Source organism: Giraffa tippelskirchi, chromosome X (assembly GCF_054371585.1).
Source record: "Giraffa tippelskirchi isolate mGirTip1 chromosome X, T2T-mGirTip1v1.2.pri, whole genome shotgun sequence".
NCBI classification, from domain to species: domain Eukaryota; kingdom Metazoa; phylum Chordata; class Mammalia; order Artiodactyla; family Giraffidae; genus Giraffa; species Giraffa tippelskirchi.
Genome location: NC_137289.1, coordinates 115,274,129 through 115,292,651, shown reverse-complemented (window position 1 = coordinate 115,292,651; position 18,523 = coordinate 115,274,129). Strand labels below are relative to the sequence as shown.

General features: G+C 35.7%; 1 protein-coding gene across 1 annotated transcript in view; it reads left to right on the top strand.

Moving 5' to 3' along the window:
- CFAP47 (cilia and flagella associated protein 47) overlaps positions 1-18,523 on the top strand; it is a 493,129-nt gene that overhangs the window by 157,062 nt on the left and 317,544 nt on the right. The window contains exons 27-29 of the mRNA XM_081563532.1: positions 11,095-11,195; positions 15,029-15,154; positions 16,753-16,981. Of these exons, the coding sequence (XP_081419658.1) occupies positions 11,095-11,195; positions 15,029-15,154; positions 16,753-16,981 (456 nt within the window). The remainder of the gene's footprint in view (positions 1-11,094; positions 11,196-15,028; positions 15,155-16,752; positions 16,982-18,523) is intronic.

Genomic DNA, 18,523 nt, shown 5'->3' with positions numbered 1-18,523 from the left:
GATCCAGTGGATGCTGGCAATTTGATCTCTTGTTCCTCTGCTTTTTCTAAAACCAGCTTGAATATCTGGAAGTTCACGGTTCATGTACTGTGGAAGCCTGGCTTGGAGAACTTTGAGCATTACTTGCTAGCATGTGAGATGAGCACAATTGTGGGGTAGTTTGAATATTCTTTGGCATTGCCTTTCTTTGAGATTGGAATGAAAACTGACCTTTTCCAGTCCTGTGGCCACTGCTGAGTTTTCCAAATTTGCTGGCATATTGAGTGAAGCACTTTCACAGCACCATCTTTTAGGATTTGAAATAGCTCAACTGGAATTCCATCATCTCCACTAGCTTTGTTCATAGTGATGCTTCCTAAGGCCCACTTGACTTCACATTCCAAGATGTCTGGCTCCAGGTGAGTGATCACACCATTGTGATTATATGGGTCGTGAAGATCTTTTTTGTACAGTTCTCTTCTGTATTCTTGCCACCTCTTCTTAATATCTTCTGCTCCTGTTAAGTCCATACCATTTCTGTCCTTTATCGAGCCTATCTTTGCATGAAATGTTCTCTTGGTATCTCTAATTTTCTTGAAGAGATCTCTAGTCTTTCCCATTCTATTGTTTTCCGCTATTTCTTTGCACTGATCACTGATCAGTGATATCTTTGCACTGATATCTTTTCAGTTAGGTTCATTAAAAAAAACTGTATATGTGTGTATACAAAATGTGCACATATGTGTATGTGTCTATGTATATGGGTGTGTACATATATATGTATATATATGTGTTTATATATCCTGAAATATTCTAATAGCTACAATGAAAATAACCTGAAAAATTACCTACTCTATTTTTTCGCCAGGTCATGGCTATCTTCTAAAGTGCACTATAGTAGTTTAGGAATTGCTTAATGAAAATGAGCTTATTGTTTTATACGAGTTCATGTCATCATGTAGGGAGTTTGGTTCCATCAGGTTGCAATTGTTGACCTACAGAACAAATCTAATAGCTGGAGTTTTAGCTCTAAGTTTTTTCGAATTAACCATTAATTATATAAGCATATAAGCAGCAAAATATCTAATGGTTCACCCAACTTAGAAATAATTTCTCAACTCAGTTTTATTAGGTATTATTGCAATAATCACCTTTAGAGCAGCCACCTTTTTAGAAGTTCTGTGTTTGAGGGTTTATATTACTGGGTTAAAGTAATCTGTATTTCTTTCTGGTTAAAGTTTAAAATTTTTCCTGTGTATTTTTAGAATGTGATAAATTTACATACTTTTGTGAATGCAGACATGGTTTATACATTAATAGTATATATGTATAACTGAAATATGTCCATATGTAAATATATGTATTTAATTTTTTCAAACATATTTCAGTGCTGATAAATTTTGCTTTTTGCCATAATTCTTTCCTGGAAACCCTATTTTAAATTGTATTAACAACTATAGTATTTTCCCATAAGAACTCTAGATTAAAAATTAAACATAATATATATATTAACCAAAGTTAATGATCTTGAATTGTAAAAATAGGCCCTAAAGAGAGATTTAAGATTTCCAAAATGGTTTATATAAATTATGAGATTATTTCCACATTATTGGACAGACTAAAAATGAGATGACTCTTGTACAAAGAATTGATATATATTTAAAATTTTGCTGAATGGACATATTTCTAGACTTGATGAATATTTATAGAGCTCTTATGTGTCTAAAGAATTCTCTGCTCTTATCTCATTGTACTGTGATACAAATCAATGGAATACAGTTATATGTGAAACATACCTCTGTGGATTTATGCACATTTAGGTCAAACTTAAAATCTTTTTTAGTTCACTAAATTGGTTTATAGCACATATTTGCTAGAATCATTAATGCTTGTAAATAGCAGTGTCTTGATGGACTGCAGATAACATATATTGTGGATTATTGCAATGCCCAGAAGAGTAGCTATAACTTTACTTTTTTCCCCTTCTCTTAAGAAAGGATGTGGAAAAACAAATAATTGAGAATCACATCACATTATCATCAGGAATCTTTTCAGTATATCTTGATCGATTAAAAATAAATAATTCAAAACTGTAAATTTATCACTGATTAACAAAATGACATATGATGTCATCAGTTGTGGTAGATTCTTCTGTCTGCCAACATCACGAATGACCTAGAGAGATATAAATATACATTACAGCAACAGATGAAGTCCAGTTGACCTAACATAAAAGTGCTACCTGTAGTAAGCATTAGATATTAAATAACATATCAACCTTTTCTTTGTATGTTAAGTGAGGTTACATGTGAATTATTTTGCTAGCAATTATGGAATTGAGAAACATCGTGAATAGGTATGGATAAGATGTTTTGGAAAGGTTGTTCAAGGATCTTTCTTTTGTGTAACCAATTCTGCTAAAACAAATATGATCATCCAAAGTGAGTCTATCCTTTGAAAGTCTTCATTTAAATACTGTATGAATAGCAATAAGCATGCGTTTTTGATGATGATGTTGGCAGTAGTGAGTTTTAAAAATGACAAGAATTTTCAAAGGGCTGACCCAGATATTTTCTTCTTCTTCTATTTCTCAGTTTATTCAGTCCTATAATAGGAATCTAGATCATTGACCCAAAGCAGCATTAACTGTAAACTCTCCTTTTAAACCTTCATAGCCATTGCTAGTTTTTCCAACATGTTATTTTATAGTTTTCTAGAAAGCTTCCTTGTAGAGAAAGATTTGGACAGACAACCAAGACTTAAAATATGTGCTTCCAAAACCCACACCCTGCCACCCTGTCCCTTTTTGCTCTGCTCATCTTTTGGTGAATTAAAATCATGTTCAGTAGGGCTTTTTTTAGAGTGTAAGATCTGCCTGTAAATAGTGTGTATATAGGAGCAGATCCTTAGTTAAGATGAGAAATATATAAATTATATCATAATATTTCTCATGGTGTTTGACATATTGTTGACAGACCATCACAGCACTTCATACGCTGTTGGAAAGTGATAAAGTACTATAATTACTAGGAAATTCATCACAGAGATTTAACATGAAACTTCAGAGTTTCATTTCTAGAATGATTTGGGATGACAAGCATAAGAGTCTCTTATCTTCACTATTGATTGGGACAGATTTAGAGATGTGTAATTAGGGTTTTAATTATCCACCAGCTAACAACCGGAGAGATGAATGATCAAAATTTCCACACCTTATTTAATGAATTAACATGGTCACCATGCAATTCAATATAAAAATTGTAATTTGTAAAAATATAATCTGTGTCTTACTTTTGTTGTTGTTGTTGGTTTTACGTTTTTTAGCTTGCAGTGACTTCCTTCCTAGAATCCAGTAGTGTAGAAAATAGTCAAATGGGACTAAGACAGTAATGGCTGTTTGGGTATGAGGAAAGGTATATAGTATGTGGTGTGTGTGTATGCCTGTGTGTACATGTACACATGCACTGTATATGTAGATTAGATTAAAGGAGACTGATGTATTAGGCTGATTTTATAAAGATGCCAGTATCATAGATGAAAAATTATGAATAGTGGCAGTTTCATTTCAGTCAGTGTAATGTTTAATGACATTTTTATGATATTTATAGATTTAGTAAAAATCAGATGAATCCAGTGACACTATAGGAATGTCTTGTTCTTCAACTTATAGTATCCAGAGGCATCCTTTTTGTAGTAACAGAAAAATAAAGATAAGTCCAAAACAGCATCATAGGAATATTGAAATGAAAATAAATGATAATTCCTTTATGATACTGAAACTCGAGTCAGTTGATATTCCAAGAAAATATATCAATCACAACTCTGGAACTTTATGACTATACTGCAATATATTTATTCTCTTAATTGATTCTTAAAAACAGTTGTACAAAACAATATAATGTGGTATAGTTGAACTAATAGCAATATAGAGATATTTTGTAAGTAACATTACAAAGCAGGGCAGTAGAAATAAAGCTATATTGGAAAAAGGATATGACACTGTATAGTAAATTGAGTCTGCAATAAGAAAAGATGAGAACAAGAAATCTAATGTTAATGAAATCTAATATAAAAAAACTATATAAATCAATTTTTCCTTTCTTCTCTTAACATCTTTAGAAGACATAAGATTATATAAAACAACAATTATAGCACTAGATTGTTGGATTTGTAGCACATAAACATGTAATTCTATATGACAATAAAGAAAAGGAATGGAGCTATATTGCAGCAACTTTTCATAACATAGTGGAATTGAGTTAGTTTAAATCTGGAGTAGATGCTAAGTTAAGATGCATATTATAATCCTGAAAGCAATCAATAAGAAAATAACTTAAAATGCAGTTAAATATCTTTGAGGAATTAACATGGTATACTAGAAAGAATCCACTTAATGTAGAATAAGGCAATAAAGAAGACACAAAAGAAAACACGTATAAGTCATACAGAAAACGAAATAGGAGATGTAAACCCCAAAATATTGATAATAACTCTACGTTTGAATGTATTAAACAATCTAATCAAAAGACAGAAATTGTCTGGCTTGATTTAGAAAAAAAAAAACTACAACTATATAGATTCAAAGATATGAAAAGGTTGAAATTAAAAGGATGGAAAAAGCTATACCCCGCAATTCACAACTATTAGAGAATTGGAATGGTTATGCTAATATTATTAAAAATAGACTGAAAAAGATTGCTAAAGAAAAGTACGAGTATTTTATAATGATGATTATAAATTCTCAATCCATTGGGGCCATATAAAAATTATAAACATATAAATACCTAACAGGTGATCCTTGAAGTCTATGAAACAAATAGATTTGAAAGGTGAAATAAATAATTTGGAAATAATTGTTGGAGATTTCAAGACCCCAATGTCAATAATGGAGAAAACATCTAGACAAAAAATCTATGAGGATATTAAAGACTTGAAAAGTACTATCAACCAAGTGGTCTTGATAGACATCTTTAGAGCATTACCACTTAACAGCAGCAGAAAACACACTTTATTTCAAGTGCATATGTAACATTCTCTGCTGCTGCTAAGTCGCTTCAGTCATGTCCGACTCTGTGCGACTCCATAGACGGCAGGCCACCAGGCTCCGCCGTCCCTGGGATTCTCCAGGCAAGAACACTGGAGTGTGTTGCCATTTCCTTCTCCAGTGCATGAAAGGGAAAAGTGAAAGTGAAGTCGCTTAGTCGTGTCTGACTCTTAGTGACCCCATGGACTGTAGCCTACCAGGCTCCTCCATCCATGGGATTTTCCAGGCAAGAGTACTGGAGTGGGGTGCCAATGCCTTCTCCGGTAACATTCTCTAGGATAGATTAAATGCTAGACTATAAAACAAGTCTCAAGATTTATTTTTTTTAATTTAATTTTCTTTTATTTAGTTTTGACTGCACTGGGTCTTTGTTGCTTTTGCACGGGCTTTCTCTAATTGCGGCAAGCGGGGGCTACTCTCTAGTTGTGGTGCACAGGGCTTCTTATTGTGATGGCTTCTTTTGTTGCAGAGCACAGGCTCTAAGATGTTTGGCCTTCAGTAGTTCCGGTTCATGGTCTCAGTAGTTGCAGCTTGAGGTTTGTAGAATGTGGGCTCAGTGGTTATAGTACACTGGCTTAATTGTCCTGTGGCATGTGGGATCTTCCTGGACCAGAGATCGAACCCATGTCCCCTGCACTGGCAGGCAGATTCTTAACCACTAGACCACCAGGGAAGTCCACAGTCTCAATATTTTTAAACATGATTGAAATCATACAAAATATGAACTCCATCACAAAGAAATGAAATTAAAAACACAACAGAAGGAGATGTGGGAACTTCACAAATGTGAGGGAATTAAACTACATACTCCTGAATAAAACAGAGTCAAAGAACAAATCAAAAGGAAAGTTAAGAAGTATTCTGAGATAAGAGAAAATGAAAACATATATCAAAATTTATAGACACAGCTAAAGCAGTGCTTAGAGGGAAATTTATAGTTTTAAATACCTATATTAAATACTATGAAAGATTTCATATTATAGTCTAACCTTCCACCTTGCACAACTGGAAGAAACTAGACAAAGAGGTGCAAATTAGAAAGAAGGGAATACTTAATCTGTATTCTAACAAATTAGATGATTTAGATGAAACTGGCAATTTCCTAGAAAGATGAAGACTGTCCATACTGTAGAAGAAAGAGAAAATCTGAACGTTTTATAATTCTTATCAAAAGTTGAATAGTTATTTAAAAATCTTCCCACAAAGAAAAGTCCAGTCCCAGATGGTTTCATTGCAGAAAAACATTTATGTTTATGTTCATCATCACCTATGTGATTTTATGCAGACTTCCCAGCTTTGAGCACCTGTGCAAGACAGATCTGGAAGCTTATAACCTTTCCTATGCAGTGGCTAATACCAGAGGTTTGTTTCAGGCAGATTGAATTTGAACTTGGACCCACTCTTTTCTCATTGGATGAACTTAACAATTATTTACTATTTCTGGACTTTGCTATTTTAACCAAAGGCTGAGAAAATTAATAGTACACATCCTCTAGGACTGTTGAGAGGATTTAGGTAAATTAAATAATGCGTGTTAGATGCTCAACACAGTACCTGCCACATTTCCACCATGTTCGTCAACATCTGCATCGTATCAATTCTGTTGTTACCAGGAATGTCCATCCCAATTTTGGTCCAGTGGAACTGTTCTATTTCACTCATGCTTGAAATTTTCTATTTAAATCCCAGAATGGAATTGAAATCCATAATGTCAGAGTGCCTTTTCATTTCACTGTTACTGTAATATTGAGTATTTTTAGAGTAAATCCTTTACCACACATAGTTCCTGTCTGTGTGGATTGGCATAGAGAATCCATAAATAACACCATTATTCTTTAATAAAATACCATGAAGTACCCAATTTTCTCAGAAATATTTTTTAATATAATGTGTTAGTATTACCAACTGAAAGTCCTTTTTCTGTTTAAGTCAATTTTTAATAATATCAATGTATAGAGTGTCCATATTACCATACTGTATAACTTTTCCAGTTTCTGTATTGCGTGCTCCAAGAAGAACATGGTCAAATGAATTTTGTATATGTTGGTTATTCTTTAAGGAGCATCTGAAATCATATCTTATCATCTCTGACAAACTAGTTTTATAAGAGAAAAGCAACTGATATTTATTCCCATTTCATTCTCATAGTGAAATTTTATTTCAAAATATATTTTCCTTAGTTTTGTACCATTTCGTAAATGTTTCAAGTGATAGTGCTTCTTTTGTTTGTTCATTTGATTAATTGTTTTGGGTAGTGTTGTCTGCAAGCTAACTTTTAGATGAGACCTCATGTATACGTTATTTATTAGGGAAGAACTCCCAGAAAAAAACAAGTAAGGAGGTAAGGGAAGCAGAACCAGGAATCAGTCATCCAAAATAAATATGAAAATTAAGTCCCAGCCTCACTTTGATCCCTTGGAGTTCCTTGCAGATGAGGTTACCACTGTACAGTTTTTGTGGTATTTGAAGCAAGATTGTCAGACTATCAAAGCCCCACACCATACAGGCATGGGCTGCAGGATTACTCTGAGGACCGTAAGCTCCTAAGGCAGTTGGAACTTTCAGTGGCTCCAGTAGCCCAGTAGTAATTCTCTGAAGAAGATAACTGTTACCCACCATGCCCACCCAGAGGATGGGAGTCCAGCACAAAGAACTATTTCCTGGGGGATAAGAACTTAAGGACAGAGCACCCACAGAATTTGCTAGAGTTGTCTTTTTTTCTTTCCTTTTTTTTCTCCTTCTATAATCATTGTTAAAACAAAATTAACATTTTTGGTTCCAAGATAGCAATGATGATGGTATCTGTTGATAAACTATATTATTTAATCTGAAAAAATATCCTTAAACATAGTTGGTCAGTTAATGGAGTTTTGATTGGTCACTACACTTGGCATAAATGCATAGTATGTAGAAGTAATGATTCATGCTATCAAGGAATTTAAAGTTTCATTTTAAGAGGGAAATCATGTGGAAAAAAATTGCATATTAAAATACAACCTAATCCTGAAGAGGACAATCTAATGCATGTGTTTAGGATGAGGCAAGGGAGTGACTAGGGTTGGTTAAACAAGACAATGTTGAATCTGTGTATTTCACATAATATTTTAATACACACTAATTAGTAAAAGTAAAACCAATGCATTCTTATGGAAAGATATCCTATGCAGAGCTGAGGTGAAAATCAATTCATTTACATATAACATGTTTATTTTAATGTCCCTTGACAACTCATTATATTTCAGCTACAGATTTTTATTAGTCTCATCCTATTCTATATTTTGAGATAGACAAGGCCATGGTCCGTGTGATCAGATTAGCTAGTTTTCTGTAATTTTAGTTTCAGTGGGTCTGCCCTCTGATGCCCTCTTGCAACACTTACCGTCTTACTTGGGTTTCTCTTACCTTAGGCCTTGGGTAATTCCTCTCGCCGCCGTCGCCGGCCCCCAGCCCCTGGCCCGGCCTAGGCCCTCTCGGCTGCCGCCCCCAGCCCCCGGCCCCGCCTAGCCCCTGTCGGCTGCCACCCCCGGCCCCCGGCTCAGCCTAGCCCCTGTCGGCCGCTGCCCCCGGCCCCCGGCCCGGCCTAGCCCCTCTCGGCTGCCACCCTCGGCCCCCGGCAGTGGCCACAGGACTGGAAAAGGTCAGTTTTCGGTCCAATCCCAAAGAAAGGCAATGGCAAAGAATGCTCAAACTACCACACAATTGCACTCATCTCACAGGCTAGTAAAGTAATGCTCAAAATCCTCCAAGCCAGGCTTCAGCAATACGTGAACCGTGAACTTCCAGCTGTTCAAGCTGGTTTTAGAAAAGGCAGAGGAACCAGAGATCAAATTGCCAATATCCGCTGGATCATTGAAAAAGCAAGAGAGTTCCAGAAAAACATCTATTTCTGCTTTACTGACTATGCCAAAGCCTTTGACTGTGTGGATCACAATAAACTGTGGAAAATTCTGAAAGAGATGGGAATACCAGACCATCTGACCTGTCTCTTGAGAAACCTGTATGCAGGTCAGGAAGCAACAGTTAGAACTGGACATGGAACAACAGACTGGTTCCAAATAGGAAAAGGAGTACGTCAAGGCTGTATATTGTCACTCTGCTTATTTAACTTCTATGCAGAGTACATCATGAGAAACGCTGGGCTGGAAGAAACACAAGCTGGAATCAAGATTGCTGGGAGAAATATCAATAACCTCAGATATGTGGATGGCACCACCCTTATGGCAGAAATTGAAGAAGAACCAAAGAGCCTCTTGATGAAGGTGAAAGAGGAGAGTGAAAAAGTTGGCTTAAAGCTCAACGTTCAGAAAACTAAGATCATGGCATCTGGTCCCATCACTTCATGGGAAATAGATGGAGAAACAGTGGAAACAGTGTCAGATTTTATTTTTTTGGGCTCCAGAATCACTGCTGATGGTGACTGCAGCCATGAAATTAAAAGACGCTTACTCCTTGGAAGGAAGGTTATGGCCAACCTAGATAGCATATTTAAAAGCAGAGACATTACTTTGCTAACAAAAGTCCGTCTAGTCAAGGCTATGGTTTTTCCAGTGGTCATGTATGGATGTGAGAGTTGGACGGTGAAGAAAGCTGAGCACCGCAGAATTGATGCTTTTGAACTGTGGTGTTGGAGAAGACTCTTGAGAGTCCCTTGAACTGCAAGGAGATCCAATCAATCCATCCTACAAGAGATCAATCCTGGGTGTTCATTGGAAGGTCTGATGTTGAAGCTGAAACTCCAATACTTTGGCCACCTCATGCGAAGGGTTGTCTCATTGGAAAAGACCCTAATGCTGGGTAGGATTGGGGTCGGGAGGAGAAGGGGACGACAGAGGATGAGATGGTTGGATGGCATCACCGACTCGATGGACATGGATTTGAGTAGACTCCGGGAGTTGGTGATGGACAGAGAGGCCTGGCGTGCTGCAATTCATGGGGTCGCAAAGAGTTGGACACGACTGAGAGACTGAACTGAACTGAACTGATTCTATATTTTACTTGCATTCTATATTTTACTCATGTTCTATATTTTACTTGCATTATATATTTAACTTGGATTATAAAATGAGATTTTATCATTTCGCCTTGGTCAGTGACCATAATAAGCTTGATAGAAGAGCTAGTTTGATAGCTGATTCAAGAGTAAAATTATCTTGATATGCTATAATGCAGAACTGAAACCAATAAGGTGGTATTACAGTGATATAGATATAAAATATAGTATTTATATTAAAAAATCAGTTACACAAGGATAGAGTTGTCACCTAAGTTAGGCCCAGTATCATCTAAGAGTGTTTTGTGACTGGTGAAAATGACAATTTCACAATGCTTTCGTAATATAGAGTATGCAGATTGTGGAAGGTAATATTATTTTGTAATGGTTGAACAGCTTTTACAATGTTACTTTCAATTCTCAGACACATTTAAAGGATAAACACAAAACAAAAGATCGTCTAAAGAAGTTAGGTGGTATGTGAGATATTTAAAGGCCTTGAAGTTGGAAGAACCCTTGAATGTTCTAAGTGTTTTTAATATGGAAAAGAGAGCTTAGAGAAGACATAGTGAAACTGAATTTAAATATTTGAAGGAATGTAATGGAGATTGTAGGTTGTAGATATGATTTTGTGTTGCCCTGAAATAGAATTTGTGAGGTTATAGTTCTCTAGATATGAAATGGGTTGTTTCTGAGTCATGAGTGTCATGCTGGTCCTCTGAAGCTAGATACCATTTGTCACAGATTCTATGGAAGAAGGTGAGTGGATTAACTGTGAGGCTCCTTCAACTCTAAAATTTCCTGAATCTATTTGTGAACCTGCATAATTACAAGCTGTGTTTTAGATCACACTTGACAGTGAAATTTACCATCTCTGCTAAAAGCTTTAAAAGTAAATATTCTTACACCATTAAACTAGATACAATAGTTAGTTAAGAAAACCAAAGTATTGATAGAAGGAAGGAAATATGATGATTAATTCACGTCTTGATTATTAATAGACATCCAGTTAATTTTTTTTCATTGTTTTTACTGCATCTGAAGATTTTAATTTACTGAAATGCAATATTTTCACTTTTAGGTTTTCACTTCCAGTTGCCGCAACAGCAGAAAACTGCATGCTTACTATTTATTCATATATGGCAATTCATCTTGATGAGCAAAAAATTATTGTAAAAAATGGTAAGTTGTTATAAATTGGATTTTTCATTCCAATTTCATAATAGAATGACTATTATTTCTTTTTTTCATTGAAGTATAGTTGATTTACAGTGTTGTGCCAATCTCTGCTGTATAGCAAAGTAACTCATACACATATATATATATTTTTTATATTCTTTTCCATTATGGTTTATCAGAGGATATTGAATATAGTTCCATGTGTTGTACATTGGGACCTTGTTGTTTATCCATTCTAAATGTAATAGTTTGTGTCTACAACCTCAAACTCCCAGTCTGACCCTCTCCCCCCCTGCTTCCTCTCTGACAAATACAAGTCTGTTCTCCATGTCTATGAATCTGTTTTTTTATAGATACGCTCATTTGTGCCATATTTTAGGTTCCACATATAAGTGATATCACATGGTGTTTGTCTTTCTCTGTCTCACTTACTTCACTTAATATGATAATCTCTAGGTCCATCCGTGTTGCTGGAAATGGTATCATTTCATTTTTGATGGCTGAGTAGTATTCCATTGTGTGTGTGTGTGTGTGTGTGTGTGTGTGTGTGTGTGTGTATGTCATATCTTCTTTATCCATTCATCTGTTGATGGACATTTAGGTTGTTTCCATGTCTTGACTGTTGTGAGTAATGCCACTATAAACATAGGGGTGCATATATCTTTTTGAATTACAGATTCATCTGGATATATGCCCAGGAGTGGGATTGCTAGATCATATGGTAATCCTATTTTAGATTTTTGAGGAACCTCCACACTGTTTTCCATAGTGATTGTACCAACTTGCACTCCTACTGACAGTGTAGAAGGTCTCTTTTTCTACACACCCTCTCCAGCATTTTCAACTGTTAAATTGAGAATGATGGATAGTGCGAAAATTTTTTTCTGTGTAGATTGTTAAAGGCTTAAGTTTCACCGCTGAATTGCAGGTCTTTTCTGTTTTCAAGTTTTCTCATCTTCTCCACTTGCTTCAAATGTTTACCACTCCTGTAAAACCTATTCAATCCTGTTCTGCCTCATTCTCTGGGGACTGAGACTTTTCAGAAGAACTGGAGACCATTTGGCAGGAACACACTGACTTTTCAAATTCCAAACATGCCTTACCCATCATCTCTCCCATCACAAAGCCAAGGAAAGAAGACTTTTTCCTGCCTTAGGCTGTTCCTTTATCTTAATTTCATTGTCCAGGGACCTTACTTAATCAACTAACCTTGCTCACTCTTGCCCTTCAACTTCTGCTTCCCTCTCTTAGCTACTTTGGGTGAGTGTGCAGGATGACAATAGGGAGGAAAGAGGAAACTGTATCCCTTCATTGAACAGGCTTGTTCCCAAAGAGGAAAAAGAGTGAATTCAAGCTATGCTTGCCTATTTACCAATCCAATAAACCACTCTATTTTCCACAGAGAGGGAGACAAATAGCAGAGGAAAGTAGGCAGTTAGATCCATTAAACTGTTGTCACTGCATTACTGAAGAGCAGTTTATACTGTTGACCCACCCCACTCCCCTCATCAGACTCTCTCTAGGTTTCCACATACCCTGGGGTCTCTCCTTACTGCTCTGATTGTTCCTTTTCAGCACATATGTATTACAAATTTTGCACACATTTTCAGAATTTTAAAGATTTTTCTGACAAATTTTGATGTTATATTCTTCTAATATACTGGATGGATGAGGTGTGAGATATCAAATAAGACAATGTAATAGAAAGAGCAGAGAATGAAAAGTTGCAGAACCTGGGTGGAAATTCTATTTTGTGTTCTCACCTCACCATTTTACCATATGCTTTAGTACTCAGATCCTTAAACGTCTGTTATTAAACAAAATGTGCTTTATGGGGGAGTAGCATGATACTAGTGGTGTGTTTATTAAAAAAAAAAGGCTTTTGTGAAGATTCCTAGACTAGAAATAACTGGAATGTATTATTATTATTGTCATTTTATTATTATTGGTATTATAACTTATTATTATTACTTTACCACTTTTTTGTATTTTTCATAATGCCCCCTCACCAAATAATGAGGGATTACTGTACAAAATACTGCTATCTCTTTAGAAGGAAAAAAAAATGGAGTCTTTGTATTTGTATGATAATTGTTTAAAATAATATATCCATTTGGGTAAACATTAGAAAGATATCATGATTCTTAAATAATCTATAATATCTTCAGAAATATGCATGCAATAATTTATAACATATATTTAGTGCCTTCCAGTCATATGACATTCTGTGCTGAGTGCCTTATATTTGTTATTTCATTTAGTCTTCGCAACAACCATGGTTCAGTACTCTTATTAATCTCACTTTACAGATTAAGAAACTGAGTCATAGATGACAAAAATTTGATAATGTTCGTATCCAATAAATTTATTTTCTTAATTAAAAAAAAAATGAATCATAGGGAAGATGAGCACATTGCTCAGGGAATTCTAACCAAATTTATGAGACCTCAGAGCCTCCATACGTAGCTACTATGCTCTAGAGAATGATACGTTCAGTAAAGGTGAAATCTTAAAACATACTAAGTATATCCAAAAGTAAAAAAATATGACTTATATGTAATAAAAGTCATTAAGTTGTTATACTTAATATCCTAAATAAAAAAGTATCATATGAATCACTGACTTTAGTTGAAGTGTACAGATGTGGGTTTGTACCCCACTAGGAACCTTTTGTCATTTGATGTTGACTTGAAAAGGTACTGTCTAATGCAGTATTCATTCTGTCAAAATGAATCATTCTGTCATTGAATTTCCTAAGGCTTCCTTCTATGGAGTCCGCAGTGGCTCAGCATTGTGGAGTTGTGCATACCTACTGGGCAAAGGTTCTCTGGCAAATTCTGAATGGCTTTGTACTGAAAGGGTGGAAGAAACTTAGTATATACCAGATTATTTATATGTGTTGCTGCCTAGAAAGTAATCCTCAAAACAAACACATGAGTTTAGAGCCCTTGATTTCATTTTACGGATAAAAAACAGATGTTTCAGAGAACTTGTATAATGTACCCATGGTTTACTAGCTCAAGAGTTGTGGTGCCAAGCTTTCATGTTAGATCTTTTTAATTGCACAGGCCATGCTTCTCGGATGGAATAACATTCTGAATATATGAGTTGCATTAACTATTTTATTGTTATATAATATATATTGTATTCTTATATAATATACATACATACATATATATATATATATATGTACATGCATATGTAGATAGGTATGTAGGTAGATAGATATCTGGTGGTAGGTTATATCTGCTTCCTTTTCTTGTTCAGCATTGCCTGTGGTTGTTTGAATTACCATGGTGGCCAAGTCTACTGTATGCACAGCAGCTCTAACTGGAATAGAGATCAAAAGCTGTACAAAATGGAATCGTAACCAACCAATGCTTTCATTTCAGAAAATCAACTAGAAAGAAATTACTTTGTTAGTGACAGTCTTTTTATATATATGATTTTGAGCACTATATATAATAATTCTAAAAATTTGGGTGTAGAAACGTTTAAAAGACTATATATACTTGTTTATGCTAAAGTTGAACATTGTTCATTCTCCAATAACTGATATATCATAATAATTGCCTTATTAATAAAGCTTATTCAGTTCAGTTCATTTCACTCTTTATTTTCTTCTTATTTGACATCTTATTCATGAGTAATGGGAACTTAGATTTTTTATTTTGTACTGTATGTATGTGTGTATGTGTATATATGTATATATATACACACATTTACTATAATGTTTATATATATATATATATAATTATGAAATTCAGGTTCAGTAGTTTGATAGTGAATTCACAAATGCTTGTTTGACCTACTCTGATCCAATGTGTCATTTGTAGAAAAGGATGCCAGTTCTGTGAAGGCTAGAAGCAAGAATCTGCTTGCCAATAAAGAAACTGGCTTACCCTCTGCTGCTCCTAGTAAATTTAGTGATGCTGAGCCTGCAAAGAGAAAATTGTTTGTTGGTATGTGGCAAATACATAGTGTAACTCTCCAACCCAATCCAAAACATTATCTGTTTAATATTATTTGATTCAAAACTTAGACTTTTTTCAGGTAATAAGAAATCCATGTAGAAAGCTGAATTTGTCACTAGTTTTGAGAGGGTAATCTGCTTTGAAGGGCTTCCCTCGTGGCCCAGACAGTAAAGAATCTTCCTGCAATGCAGGAAACCTGGGTTCGATGCCTGAGTTGGGAAGATCCTCTGGAGGAGGAATGGCAGCCCACTCCAGTATTCTTGCCTGGAGAATTCCATGGACAGAGGAGCCTGGCAGGCTACAGTTCATGGGATAGCAGAGTCAGACACGACTGAGCGACTAACACTTTCACTTTCTGCTTTGGGAGCTTTTTCCAATGATTTAGAGTAGAAATTCTCTGTTTTTGGCTCATGATATGCTTAATATCTTAATATTTTTCTCTTAAGCCAAAAGCTATACCAAGCAGTTCCATTTATTAGATTGTTTGGTAGAGAAACCTAGGGTAGTAGTTTATATGATATGAAGCAGATGTTATAGTGGTATTTAACTAAAATGTTAAATATCTGGTAGAGCCCCTGTGAATTTGCTGAGACTCTCTGTACAGGTACCCTTTGTATATAATTCACAAACTGCTGAACTAGGGGGTTGCTTCCTAATTAGCTGGGTCCAATGTTGCTTATCTTAGAAATAGATGTGCATGCTATGTCACTTCAGTTATGTCTGACTCTTTGTGACCCTATGATTGTAGCCCACTAGGCTCCTCTGTCCATGGGATTTTCCAGGCAAGAATACTGGAGTGGGTTGCTATGCCCTCCTCCAGGGTATCTTCCTGGCCCAAGGATTGAACCCACAGCTCCTCTGGCTCCTGCATTGCAGGTAGGTTCTTTACCACTGAGCCACCCGGGAAGAACACGTTGCACACAGATAAATATGTGAACTTGATATTGTTATTTGCAATTAACTTTTCAAACATTCCTTTCTCTGGGTGTGGATAGTATTGAAAATTTTCCCTTAATTAAATGGACCAAGCCAAATTAAATATTGAGAGGTTTTGAAATGAGTGTATGCTTATGCAATTACATTAGGAGATATTTTTGAAAAACAAAACACAATAAAATCATTTTATATTCTTGAAAATTTTTTAGCTCAAACATGTTTTGTTTTATTGAAGTGCTTCACTTGGACAGAAAGTCATTTTGAATCTGAAAGCAATTTTTTGTTTTTATAAGTTATTCAGCTAAGGTTTAATTCTGTCTAATACATAAAGCTGAAGAATTTTCTAAATGTTTTACATAGGTAATATAAAATGAAAGGTTCCATTTTGGGGAATGTTTGATACACTGTTATGACACGAAGAAAATTTAATAGTTTTCTTTATTGAAACATATCTTTTTAAAGTATTTCTGTTGGCCATTTGAAAATAATGTTTAATCTTTAAGCTACAGTAAATTGATCAGAGTTTCTTTGAGAACATAGAATAACTTGTAGAATGAGCTCCATTTGTTTACATACAGGTAGGACTAGCTGACAGATTATTTTACCTTATTGTCAAGTAATTCTTTTTTGTAAACAAATGTGAATTTTAGGAATGGAAATAATACCTGAAAGATTGAATTCAGGCAAACGTGAAATGCCAAAGAAAGGCAACAGATCTATGAAAAAGGAGGCAAAAGACAAGGAATTCTTTTCTCCTAAAGAAGGAACAAGGACATATGACTTCTTTCTGAAGGCTGTAAATGCAGCTCAGACCTGGTTCAGTCTCTTCGGTTGGCCTGAAGGACCCCATTCACTTCATATTCCAGAAACTGTAAGAAGGTAACAGCTATATGTTACTCTAACATTTCTCGATGTTTGCCTTGTATCATATAAGTATCTATTGAGATCGTTTGAAGTGAAACTCAATGTTAATTTATTCTGAACTGATAAATTATGAGGAGACTATTAGAAAAGCAAAAGGATACAAATAGAAATTTTTGAGTAGGCATGTACTTTTTAATTTCTTCTAAACATCCAATGATTTGGGGCAAGCACTGAAAGTCTCTGAACCTCAGTTTCCTCATCTGTGAAATGAGAATGGATGATATAGGCAAGATATCCTTTTAAACTTGAAAAATTTGCACACTGTATAAAACAGGATTAGTTTATTTCTGTATAAATGAAATTCACCTGTCTATCAAGAGTATCATCAGGGTGACAGATAGTAAATAGTGAAGAGGGAAGACATAATTTCTTTGATAATATCTCCTGTTTGACAGTATCTTTACCTCTTTCATGTGTTGTTTTATTACTCAGAATGTTTAAAACAGTTAACTGCATTGGTCCTATCAAGTCACTTAATTATATTGTTCATTTTGACAGGAATTTAGGCACCTCCATTGTTAATACTGGTGTAGTGGTTCTTAGAGTTTTCCTACCTCCTTTTTCATTACTGGGGTAACTTGCTGGCTCCATAGTTCAGTTCAGTTCAGTTTAGTCGCTCAGTCGTGTCCGACTCTTTGTGACCCCATGAATTGCAGCACGCCAGGCCTCCCTGTCCATCACCAACTCCGGAGTTTACCCAAACCCATGTCCATCGAGTCAGTGAGGCCATCCAACCATCTCATCCTCTGTCATCCCCTTGTCCTCCTGCCCCCAATCCTTCCCAGCATTAGGGTCTTTTCCAATGAGTCAACTCTTTGCATGAGATGGCCAAGGTATTGGAGTTTCAGCTTCAACATCAGTCTTTCCAATGAACACCCAGGACTGATCTCCTTTAGGATGGACTGGTTGGATCTCCTTGCAGTCCAAGGGACTCTCAAGAGTCTTCTCCAACACCACAGTACAAAAGCATCAATTCTTTGGCGCTCAGCTTTCTTCACCATCCAACTCTCACATCCATATGTGACCACTGGAAAAACCATAGCATTGACTAGATGGACCTTTGTTGGCAAAGTAATGTCTCTGCTTTTAAATATGCTGTCTAGGTTGGTCATAACCTTCCTTCCAAGGAGTAAGCGTCTTTTAATTTCATGGCTGCAATCACCATCAGCAGTGATTTTGGAGCCCCAAAAAATAAAGTTTGACACTGTTTCGCCATCTATTTGCCATGAAATGATGGGACCAGATGCCATGATCTTAGTTTTCTGAACGCTGAGCTTTAAGCCAACTTTTTCACTCTCCTCTTTCACCTTCATCAAGAGGCTCTTTAGTTCTTCTTCAATTTCTGCCATAAGGGTGGTGTCATCTGCATATCTGAGGTTATTGATATTTCTCCCGGCAATCTTGATTCCAGCTTGTGTTTCTTCCAGCCCAGCATTTCTCATGATGTACTCTGCATATAGGTTAAATAAGCACCATAGGGGCAAGTACTAATCTATG